General features: G+C 33.2%; 1 protein-coding gene across 24 annotated transcripts in view; it reads right to left on the reverse strand.

Moving 5' to 3' along the window:
* Positions 1-12,902, reverse strand: part of Stim (stromal interaction molecule) — a 135,517-nt gene that overhangs the window by 37,021 nt on the left and 85,594 nt on the right. For 12 of the 24 annotated variants that reach the window (XM_045757904.2, XM_045757823.2, XM_045757882.2 and 9 more), the window contains exons 4-10: positions 12,225-12,337; positions 11,614-11,676; positions 10,185-10,300; positions 4,260-4,381; positions 3,754-3,903; positions 3,035-3,229; positions 1,876-1,973 (exon numbers count right to left, since the gene is read on the reverse strand). In XM_045757904.2, the coding sequence (XP_045613860.1) occupies positions 1,876-1,973; positions 3,035-3,229; positions 3,754-3,903; positions 4,260-4,381; positions 10,185-10,300; positions 11,614-11,676; positions 12,225-12,337 (857 nt within the window). The remainder of the gene's footprint in view (positions 1-1,875; positions 1,974-3,034; positions 3,230-3,753; positions 3,904-4,259; positions 4,382-10,184; positions 10,301-11,613; positions 11,677-12,224; positions 12,338-12,902) is intronic. The other 12 variants (XM_045757874.2, XM_069317169.1, XM_069317163.1 and 9 more) reach the window with 5 other exon arrangements.

A 12,902-nucleotide genomic window follows, 5' to 3' on the forward strand; every position in this document is an offset into this window, starting at 1 on the left:
AAAGAATTTAATTTCAGTAAAACAATGAGAGAGACGGGCTAAGATTTATACAGGGTACGTGGATTATGCTTAATAAATATGCATGCACTGTCTCACTACTGTATGATTTTATCAGGAATCAACACCAACTTGAAATTAGTAAAACGAGTCTGGTAAAGAAATCTGTGTGCCAGCCAAATTTAACCAATGTTTCTTGTTCGATTTATACCAACTACCTATATTCACATTTGTCCACAATGCTGTGTAATCAGTGGCTTAATAAAAATATAAAGTATGTACCTACTATGTAATCACTGTAGTCAGATTTTCTGCAATTTGTTGAAGTATACCAAAATATAAAGAGATATTATCTACTTATAGTAGATAATTGTTTTCAGACGGTTTCCTATCAGTGTGCAGTGTAACCTCAACAGAATAAGTTACAAGTACCTTAACTATCATTATCTTCACAAGAATTTGCTATAATGAGAAATTTGAATTTAAGACACATTTTCAAACAAGCAAAATGTTAAATTAACAAGTTGAATGCATCTCATGGCAGAAATAGCAGGAATCCGACAGCCCACAGCTGTTTGTTTGCCATCTGTCTTAACTGCAGATGACCCTCCTGCTGACAGTTGTAAGTTAAGCTAGGGGTTTTCAAAGACTATGTCAAAGCCCATCTTCTGTCATCTGGCTGTCATCATAAGAAAGCTTATAGTGTCATCACTTATTTTTCGATTGGCTCAAAAATCATTTCTTCCTAACTTGAAAAATTCTGCAGGAAAACGAATCTGAATTAAAAGGTACCTTACGTATGTATTGAATTTTATGTTTTATTACTTTATTAAAATAATATAATGCATTTTTCTCGTGTTAAAAAAGCTGTTCAAGAGTGGAAAATTTTGCGTCTGAAACATATCTCAACTTTCAACAGTCAATGGGAAAACAATTATCTAACAAATTTTCAGTTACCAAACAATACTTGCAGAGTGCATCTTGTTTATTAGATCAAAAATGCTTCTAATAGGGACCAGACTCATTCCAAAGTTACAAGGTTTTCGTTATAATGTACCAGTACTTAGATTTTCTTTTAATTTATTGAGTTTTTATTTTCTTACCACAAATGTTGGAACATATTAATTTTATTTATTTATATAAATACAAAACGGTAAAATGAGTTGTGAAAGAACGTTGGTGATTTAGAGGTACATTTTTACAAACCACTAACACACAGCATCTCAGGCAACTGAACATGTTTACATACAAAATATATAAATATTGCATTTCAAAAATACTAGCACTACAAGGTAAAGGAAAAGTGAAAAGGATAAAACCATATTCCTTACTTACATTTTGAAGATAAAACTTTATCTGGGAAAGCCAATCTAAGCAGAGTGTGGTATACACTCCTCAGCCATATTCACTTTTCTCAATCAATTTGGCCTTTTCTTTCACGTTAAGATAGCCACTCTTACCATACTTTATTTCTGCTGATAAGTTACAAGTACCTATCTCAAGTGCCTGACTATTTCTGATGATAACTTCCTTTCTACTCACAGATAATTAAATATCAAAAGAAATTGGAATTAAATTCCTTGAAAGGGGAAATGTAACACCCTACTAACAGAGAAAACCCCCCTCATTACTGGACACTTTCAAGATAAGTAGTAATGTAACCACCCAAAAATTTGACATATACAAACTGCATTGTTCAATTTATAGTGAGAGTACAAGTACAAAAATAACATTAGACAACAATAATGTGTTTGAATAATATTTATCACTAAACTCAGGTTTATAGGAATGAGAAAAGTAAAAAAGAAAACGATAAATGAGAAATTAAGAAATGCATAGTGTGTTCAAGCTTTTGTGCCAAAACAATTTTTTACTGACCTGGCTTGACTTATAGACTGGTCTACATTGTCCATTTTGCCATGAACAGATGCAAGCATTCCCATTAAGCTGCGGCGTTGGCGGTTAAGTTTTTCACACTACAAGACAATAGGAGGAAATTTAACACTACCTCTCCCAAGAAAACACAAGATGTATCAATTTACACTTCACATTACATCATATATTACTCAACATGCATATATGGTCAATTTGTCTAATTTTGGCTTTAGATGTTTCAGGCCTAAAAGCAACACTGGAACTATAGCTACAACATTCAGTACTCTAATTTCCTTATCAAAGTGAAACGTCAGAATAAATATTATTGTTAATCTAAAATAATAAACAGTTCATGTTAAGGTGGTGACAAATTAACAGATACAACACTACATGTTTTATAAGAGGATAATGTTTGATAACAAAGCAATATACATGACAGACAAACCAACACCACAAACCCATACATCCAAAATACTTTATTTCATTAGAACAGATTCCTATACAGTCAGGCAAGACGACACTGGTATCAACACCTCAGTAGACAGCCTGGAATGGCTTCAATTGAGCCAACAGTCAATCTCCTATGTGAGAAGAGCTGGAAAGGGAACTGGATTGGTATATTTACCAAATAAAATCCAGACCCAAAACATTGGAGCAACAGGAGAGGGGAAAACAATAATAACACATTTATATACCATAGTACAGTACTTTATATGGATGACCCACCTCACAATAATATATGGCCAAGAGATGATTAAGAGAGAATATAAAGATAATGCTGAAGATGCTCAGACAAACTAAAGTTTGTTATAAGTAAATGAAAACTATTACAGTACTGTATAGGGGAAGATTTATTTTTAAAAACATATATCCTGGCCAAGGTAAAGATAATTATCATGAGAAAGTGCAAAACCAATATGACTACTGTATATAGTAATTGAAAGGGATACGAGGACAGGATCAAAGCTTTGATATGAGGACAAAGTGAAAGAACAGTACCAAAGCCCTTGGACCTTCAAAGATTGAATACCAACCTTGCAAGAAATAGAGGCCGTCGTTGTACTGACCAGTCCAAGTAAATGGGCAATGGCATAGCCTAGGAAGTGAATAATAATAATAGGTAAAAAACTAATCTTAAATCTTGACAATTTACAACTCTTACCAATTCTCTGGCCATAGTAAACTGTTCACGGGCTGCACCTTGTTTTTTCTCAAATGCTATCCTTTCCCGCTCATATGTAAGTTGGAGCCAATGCTGAAGATCAACTGGTGCACTCCAGTGGTGGTCATCAAGCTCTGCCTCCTCTAACCCACGTTTCATCTGTTCTTTCATCATTTCATTCTTTTCACGTTCTTCCTGTCATCAGAAATAGTCACAATTATCATCATCGTCATTTGCAGACGAGGAGTCACAATAACATGGCTGACAATCGACTTGAGAATGGTCCAGGACGGACCAAAACGTCGCCGTCCCTTCACTTTCTAGTGTGTGTGATTTGGTTATCGTTGTCATTATCTCCTTTCTACTTTCAATGTGTGGGAAGGCAACAGCTCGGGGTAAGATTGGGACCAGTTATTGAAATATAAGTAATTAACAATTTAAAAATGAAACTAAATTGAAAAATAATACTTGTCCATTATGTTATATCCAAAACACTATGTATTAATAGCTATATATAATTTGGGTTAATATATATATATATAAATTATTATTATTATTATTGTTATTACTAATCTTTTTATATACTGTACATATATAGACATGACAAACATATATTCTTCTATTCACTCTGCTACCTGTCTTATCTGTTCCTGGATATTTCAACTGTCGAGGCAGCATAACCTCCACTTCCATCAATGGACATGTAAACTATATCTTACCTCTAATTGAAGTTTGAGTTGCTGGACTTCTTCATCACGATTTATGCTTTCACTCATTGTTGTAGTGTTTTCATTAGTGGTGACCTTAGTATTCATCTTCAGCTCCAGCTGCTGCAAATTTTCCTCCGCCTCTCGCAACTTTTCCATGTCCTGTTCGCAAAAAAAAAATTGCAATCCATGCGAAATAAATTCCCTTCAGTGATTAATAGTCTAGCTCTAACTCTCACACTGTTTCCTTCTGGCCCCTGCCATCTTAACATGATTTTCAGACTTGTCCTAAATTTATACTAATTTATATAAATTGTTTCATATTCTAATTTGCATAGACATGTTCAGCACCCTATTAATGCCCAAGTAATTATGCTCTCTTTATCTTGTTATAAACTTCACTTTTCCATAAATTTAACTCTCTACTTGGTATTTCTCTTATATATCAGTCTTCAAATAAGCAAATATATTAATTTTTAAATAAAATTGTATTAAATGCTTACAAAATAAAAACTTACCCTAAGCATATCACTTAATTGTCCTTCATACTCTCGGTTGCGTTGGTAAGCCTTGAAGCAACCAATTAACGCAAGGGTGAGGAGTGACACAAGGACGAGATCCTTCACGTGGCTTCCTGTATCTGTTAATATCAAATGTCACATGAATGATACAAGTGTATGAGAATATCTATCTGTTTTTCAATAAATTATTATGAATCATTTGTGAATTTATTATTTATATACTGTAGTCAAGTGATGTGTTTAGTAGTTTTCAAAGCAACTTAAGAAATAACGTACAGGATAAACTGTATTTGTCTGCATCTTAAAAGGTTGCATTAAGTTATATTAATCCATGCAATTAGTTCTATGGTGCATAGTGGTGTTCTTTCTTTAATTTTAAAATCACTACTTTGGATTTTGTGTGTTATAAGCTTAAAATGATATTCAAGTTTAATGCAATCATCTAACATACGCCTAAAATTTTATCTTGGACAATTTCTGTGTTCTGGAAAGGCATAAAGGCATACAAAATTCACAGGTAGAGCTACCAGTAATTGTACCACAATTTACCTGCAAGCCAATCTGAATAAAATCTAAAGAAAATCTGCCTTTCAAACACCTACTTTTTCTGATGTTGAGACTAACTCCTCATTCAGTTTGTGTGTGCGAGTATTAACAGAGACACAAGCTTCATTTCTACAAACATTATAAATCAAAATATGGTACAGATTACAAAAAACAGAACTGTATTTCATAAAACAAAACAAAAATGATCTTCTGCGAAGCTGTAGAAAGATGGAATAATTTGTGTGAGAGGGTAGTGTATTAAACACCACTAATTTTGGTATGATGTTATTCTTAATTCTTTAGCAATAAATATTACTGGAAAAATTAAAAATTTTTATGAGATGTTTTAAAGCGCTTATGCAGTACTGAAGTAAAACAGTTTATACAACCAGAGCAAGTGATCTGGAGGATTTGTATGCAAGGAGGCATGGTCGAGCTCCGAAATCATCGCAAGGTATGTTTCTTTCAATATTTATTATATAGAATAGATGCCTGCTAGTAAAAATAGTTTGGCTAGATGAATTTATGAGTTTGCTCAGGACAATAGAACTGCTAACATTTATCAAAATTTACATGATTTCACCAAGTATTCATAATAATTGACAATTGCTCAAACTCCTAAGTGCAGGCAAAATACATCAAAAACATTTCAAAACCTTGTATAATTCTAGAAACACAATTTCTACAAATATTTTACATAACTTTAAATAGAAAGCACACAAAGCACACTTCATAGAGAGTTGACATGCATATAGGTAAATGGCTAAACAAATAAAACGGCAAATCGTAAGCTTGGGGAAGAATTTGTTGCCCTTCTAATACAGTACGTATCAACAAATATACTAAGCTAAATTATATTACGGTATCATTTAGCGAATCATACTACAGAGACAAAACATACATACCTACTACATTTAGTTAAGCTTAGTAAAGTGAAAAGATCGGCAAAGGTGTTGAAAGATATTTTTTAAGTTTCAGCATATTCCTTTGAATGAAAAATATATGGAACTACAGTATTGCATTATACTGTACTGTACTTTCCATTTGCAGATCTTAACACCAATCAACAGTTTGTATAGCAAAAATTAGCAGGTTTTTACAGTTTTGAAAGCAGAAATTGTTAATTATAACTGATACTGTTGCTAAGGAACATTAACCGAATTTATCCCTTCAAATGCACATGTCAAACAGGGAAGACCATGGCATTTCTGACTCCACGAAATGAGTCACTAAGGGACCATTTAAACTACCATAAAAGATTTAAAAGTCCTGTAAGTACATAGGGCTCATATTTACTTCCTAAGACCTGCAGTAAACAGATACAGTACTATCTGTATCCATGAAAAATAATCATGGGCACCCTTCCTGGGTGTGAGGGCATTAGTATTGAGAGTGTGACCATGACCAGTGCATGCAGCAGCAGTTCACAATTCTGCTGTGCAGCTTGTACCCACAGCATCTCATTTAATAATTTCACAACCCAAGGCAGACATCTACAATATACAGCCATGGTTTTGGGCCTCTGAGCTTCATGAAACAGAACCGCGTGTTCCTTTAAAAAATGAACTTGAAAATTACTCCTATTCAGGATTTAGTGACAAGGATTCTGATAAAAAGTGTTGTGGCTAAAATCAGTAATATGCAGAGTATATTGAGAAGCATTTTGCAGTGTCAGGTGGCGTTGGCAACTGTGTAGCATGTGACACTATGCGGTGCTTAGATTACAAGATTACTACACCCACCAGAACTGTTTAGTTGTTCATTATGGGGTATAAAAAGTAGTTATATAAAACATTCATACACAGCATAACAACAGCAAAAACTGTGTTTTATTTGCATGAAATGCTGTGTGTATTAGAGCTTTAGGCATTGTATGTACTAGCTCTATCTAGAAATCCAACATTATATTTATAACTCATCTTGTGTGTATGTACTTTTACCTGAATAAACATTTGTTTTGATTTCATTGTTAAAAGAAAATAATATTGAGTGCACATTTGTGACATGACTATATCTGTGTGTACCTATGTTCTACATGTTCTGTGATACAAATAACATTTCTGACAGCCTATTGTATCATTACACTTGAAAAACCATGGTAAAAACTTTTAGAATATGAAGAAAATATAATACATTCAATGCGTGCAGTTATAACTTCGTGCAAAACATGCAGGGGCTAGGCTGCACTCTGATCATTGATTACGAGATAATTACACTCACCAGAACTGCTTAATGGTTTGTAATGATGCATGAAAATGTAGTTATATATGAAAACTGCATATGCAGTGTAATAACAGCAAAACGACTATGTTTTATTGTCCTAAGAGTATAATATGGTGTGCATATTAGTGACATGAATACACTTCAACATTCCAATGTTCCACACGTTTTATTACTCAAATTTGTAACATAATAATCTATTGAATAATATTACTGCAAAAAACTGAGAAAAAACTAATCAGACATTGAAATACAGTATTGTATATAAAAGTATCTTCACTACAACTCCGTGGGAGTTGCTCCATGAATGCTCCATGAATGCTTGTAAATTGTGACTCATCATGAGACCTCCTGGCTTCATCACAGCCAAAGCAAGGTATGTACAATTTTTAATTTTATTTGTCTCATGATCAGGGAATGTATTTTAACAATATTAGAAGGGAAAAACTGTAGTGAATTTTTTTTTCTGCACACCATGCGTGTTGTCAGCTATAAACAGGGGCACAGTGCAGGGGTTAATAAACAAGGCAAATATAAAAATCAAATACTGTATGAAGAAAATAAGAAGTACGGATCTAAATTTGACGAGAACACTCATTCACTTACTAACACTCGCCGACATTCTCCGTTGCATTCACTCTCTCACAATATAGATTCTGTACTCCCTTTTTTCTAGTACAAGGTGAAAATTCCCAATAAGAAATCATCTCACTGAACATTAGGTTCCTACTACAACAGTATAAGCGTAGAAAATATAAATACAGGCACAACTCTACTTTTTACAGAAGACTGAATTTTGACTAGTCAACACATACAATAGTGTACTACACTGAAAACTCAACTCTAGGCAAAATCACTAAATAATTCAAACTATCCTTCTAAAATAATAATACTTAGAGCAACTATTGTAAACCATACCAATATGTACTGTTAGAGCCAAGAAAGTTAATATTTTGTAATTTTCATTTTAGTCTGAGAAAAAACAAATTTAAACAATTCTAGGCCTACTATGTATGTATGTATGTATGTATGTATGTATGTATGTATGTATGTATGTATGTATGTATGTATGTATGTATGTATGTAATGTAATGTAATGTAATGTAATGTAATGTAATGTATGTATAGTTTACATACATGCATATATGGAATAGTTTAGGTGAGATTCTTTAGTTTAGTTTAGATTCTTTCAAATTTTATAAAATACCATTTAGATTAATCCAATATAGTAATACAAAATGAACTTTTGGGGGGATTCGTGAGTATATATTGATTTGTTTAACAAAACAGTTGCTGTGAGAACTCTCATTTTAGGAGAATGTGGTGACAATTATAGTTACTGTAATACAGTACTTATTTGAAGCATATATTTTACATTTGCGTATTTAAGTACAATTTAAAATTGGACATGCTTTCTCACTCTAACAAGCAAATCACATTAACTCTCTTCTTATACCTGGTGAATGAAAATGCTTAATGAAGCATTACTTACCGAGCATCAAGGAGACATCAGCCATATGCAGGGAGAGAAAATTCTTAACGTTTACATATTATTCAGAAAAATTAAGTAAAATGTGACTTAAATTGTGTGAAAAAGTGTACTTTTGGACTGATGTGTCTATTTAGAGTTATTATTAATCACATGAACTGCCATTACACCAATTTAAGTTAATTTTTGCTTAAAACATCTGCAGCATACCATCAGAAAAAGTACACTTTCAGTACATTAAAATAATATAAACTAGAGATTTTTAATAAACAAAAACATCTTCAAAATATAAAAAGCTGTCAACGTCTACTGTCAAAACAAATAGCAGTAAGACATGCTGCTTGCTAATTGATGAAGCCAAAATCATATTTACTCATCCAATTAAAAGTTGAAGAAGATCATATATTTTTATTGCAAACATCCTGTTTATTGGTAAAGTAGAGAAGTGTAACAATTTTACACTTCTATTGTCACTTAAATGGGATAATTTATTTTTAAACACTGCAAAGCAAAGAATATCCACTTGGACTTCTGGGTGACCTGGCTGCCATCTGGTGGTGGTCCAGTGCATTATGGTTAGGGGGTGTTTACACCATGGCAATAGTCATTTACCTTGTTACCCGAGGGTTTCTAATTCTCTTAAAGCAGTGGCTTGTTTTATTGTGCTGGTGCATTCTAAATATTGTTTCTTAGTTTTGGGATAGTCTCTGATTAACAAGCTTCCCTTGCCTCGTAGAGAGCCATTTCCTTGTTCTTGTTCCCGATAGGCAAGGGTCAAAGGTCTGGTGCACCTCCCTAAGATCTAACTGATACACTTTTTTGTTTTGTAGTATACATAGATATATATAGGTTGGTGACTTAATCTATCCTGCTGAATGAGACCTGTTCCTATGAACTACAATACACTACATTCACTAATGTAGTGCAGTTCTACCATACTTACACCACGAGCATAGCTCTCATCCTGTAACTAAGCGTAGGTAATTTCATTTTGGTAATTACATTTCGTGGCACAAGTATCAGTTTTAATAATCTTGTCAGGATATATTTGAGAGAAATATTGAGTGATCATCATTTACTGGTCAGCATAAGCTGATACAGGCACATAACAAATTCAGACAGTACTATCCAAATTAAAACAAAACAAGAAAATTTTGGATGATGGGTAGCATCTGAACAGGTGTTGATGCAGTGAAGGCCGCAACATTGAAAGAGCAGATAGTTCTTCCATAAAATCATATTACATTATTAGAGTATATATATATATATACAGTAATTGCTGCTGTCAGGGATGGGAAGCCTGTACTCAGGCTTACTCACTATCCAGGATACAACCCACAACAATTGTCTACATCCAGTACAGACAAGTACAGTACTAGTACTGTACTAGTACAGTACTAGTACTGTACTAGTACAGTACTAGTACTGTACTAATATTTTCCTTCACCAACAGTTAATGGCATTAATGACCTTCTTTAACTTTGGTGCATAATTACTAAACTAGTAAATTTCTATAAAAAAAATTAGTAACTAAAAGCATAGTAAGAATCACACAAAACTGACTTTGTGGAATACAGTAGTTGCAAAATGCTGAAAATCTTTGGTGTCAAAATCTTAATGCTTTCTATTTCACAAGCAAACCAATACAATTTATACATGTTTCTGACCTTTAGGTGGACCAAAAAGAACGACATCCATAGCCTTAATGGTAATCTTGGACCGATGTTTCGGGTCTTTGATTCCCAGCACTTTTGTTAGAAACTGCTCATTGTTGGCTGCCAGCCTGCAAAATATAAAAACTTTCAATAGCCTTAGAGATAAAACTACCTATATTTTCCTTGCTGAAATATTCTAAATTATACAGTATAAAAAATTTCCTAAACAATTTTTGATAAATTAATCAGTGTTAACTAACAAAAATTCTGCAATTTAAATGTTTAATTATACTAAGCTGATCTCTGGTTTTAATGTACAACATTTTTAATCACACAAAGTAAAATAATTTTACTCAACATAACATGACATAATGCCAGAGTCTGTACAATCTCAAGTTCAATTGCACTAACTGCATTCTTTTGATATGGAGAACAAAGAAATTGATGACACATACTTGAAGAGAACTTTAACATAATAGATGTCTGACCTTTAACAAAAGGTGGGAAATATGCAGTACTGTACTATATAAAAGGTAACCACAATATAGGGGGTGGGGGCTATAATGGTAATGGGCTTAAAACTGGTGCCAATCAGAGTTGGTAGGATGTCACTGTGATGGCAGTGTGAACAGCAGGTAATTTAATGCTAAGGCTCTGGACTATTGCCTTCACATTCGGGGAGACTTATCGCACTCGGTAAACAATTCTTGTGAAAGAGATGTTGGCAAAAATGAGCTATTGCAGGCCCATCATTATAATGCAGCTTCGTGACAAATGCCAATGAAGAATATATTTAGCATTTATTTCCCCACACATCATTAGAGGTTCATATGATATTTTAATGTTCAAATATGCATATAGTATTGTACACTTGTACTATGATATTTTTTGGAGTTGTCTCGCCTTCACTCAAATAAATGTCATCAGGCTATACACATCCATGTATGCACAGATACACAATACTGTATAAGCATCAACATCAACTGTCTGATTCTTCAACTAGATTCTTCAGAACAATGTGATAATGACTCTCTCATCTTGCATTTTGAAAATTTAAGTATTTATTTACACAAATATACTTCGTGTACAGTATAATTCTCCTCTTCGGCAAAAAACTGAAAGAGGAAAGACACAAATATACCATGTAATCAGGAAATCCATATTACATGTTACATGAGAAGCAACATCATCACATAGGTTATGGCAATGATCATGCAGCTATCTAAATGAAAGGCACTGTCAAATAAAATATAAAACACCACACGCAAGATACCAGATTGTTCTACGTAAATACAAAACACATAATGGATGCAATGCACAAGTAAGCCGTATCATGAAAGAGCATGAAGGCTTTATAAATTTCATCATGTTAGAAAGTGCAAATCATAAATTAATTATAAGGGAGTACACATTAACCTCACTAACGCATTTATGAATTCACCTTTCAACTATATACCTTGAATTTCTTCTTTCGGAACGGGTAGAAATCACGCTGAGAACAGCACTGCAGAAGTGAAAAAAAAAGAGGCAGAGCCGCTAAATTGACTAAAACATGTAGTGAAGGAATTTTTGTTCTTTATTTACGACTTTTCAATATTCAGCTTTGGTGTGAACAAATACTGTATGCAGGAAACTACAGACATTCAAATTTTCCAATGGGAAATGAAGCATGCTTAAACTCAAGCAGATATGAAATTTTATTCTTGTCATTATTATATAGCTTACTTTACAGACCAATATATTGACACAAATCATGATAGTTGCTAGGTTTTAATAGAAACATCTGATAATTGGGGATTGTCATGATCACATTTTTGTCCATCACAATGTTTCAGAACACAGAAAAATAGTTAAAAAGCTATAATATTATCCATAAAAATAAAAAATAAAAATTATCGATTAGAAAAGCAGTCAAGCCAAAACCACAGTGAAATAGCATGTGGTAGCATTGATTATGCTTACGGCACTTGGGATACTATAAAAGTCAGCTAACTAAAAAAACAGCTAGTTTGCCTGGAAATTCAATGGTCAAGTAAAAATAGAGTAACTAACCTCGGCAAAACTGATCCATTGACAGCATTTTCATAAAAGTTTCTGGCGTACTGCTGAAGTTCAACAGACTCTGCAAGCCATGCCACAGTCTGATCCACAGTCCAGTTGTGTACCTGAATATCCAGAATTGAACTACAGTACTAAATGCAGACGAGGAGTCACAATAACATGGCTGAAATATGTTGACCAAACCACACACTAAAAAGTGAAGAGTACTAAATACTGGGTACTAAACACTATCCTGCCCCCATTACTAAATTGTGGGCAGTACTAAATATTGCACACAAACCGATACAGTATAAGAAACAATAATGTGGTACAAGTATTGGATGTTTACACTCTTTATCATTATAAATTGGGTTATAAAAAATAAGCAAACTGGCCGATTGTGAGACACGTGATCTTAACACGATCTTGACACCTTTCTTAACCTTCAACCTGTGCACTTTTTAAGTCATTATCCTAATATGCATAAAATATAAATTTTAATAAATTGTAAAACATATACCACTATTTCTAATACTGAGAATTTTTTTTTAATAATTTTAGTTTGGCTGAAGTGAGGTGAAGAAATGTTGAAAACAACATTTAGAGAATTAATATTCATTACTCGAAATATACTTCTATACTCTTCCTAACACCCTTTTCTTCAATTAATGTATACAGAACTTTATGTGC

Source organism: Procambarus clarkii, chromosome 86 (genome assembly GCF_040958095.1).
Source record: "Procambarus clarkii isolate CNS0578487 chromosome 86, FALCON_Pclarkii_2.0, whole genome shotgun sequence".
Lineage (NCBI taxonomy): Eukaryota > Metazoa > Arthropoda > Malacostraca > Decapoda > Cambaridae > Procambarus > Procambarus clarkii.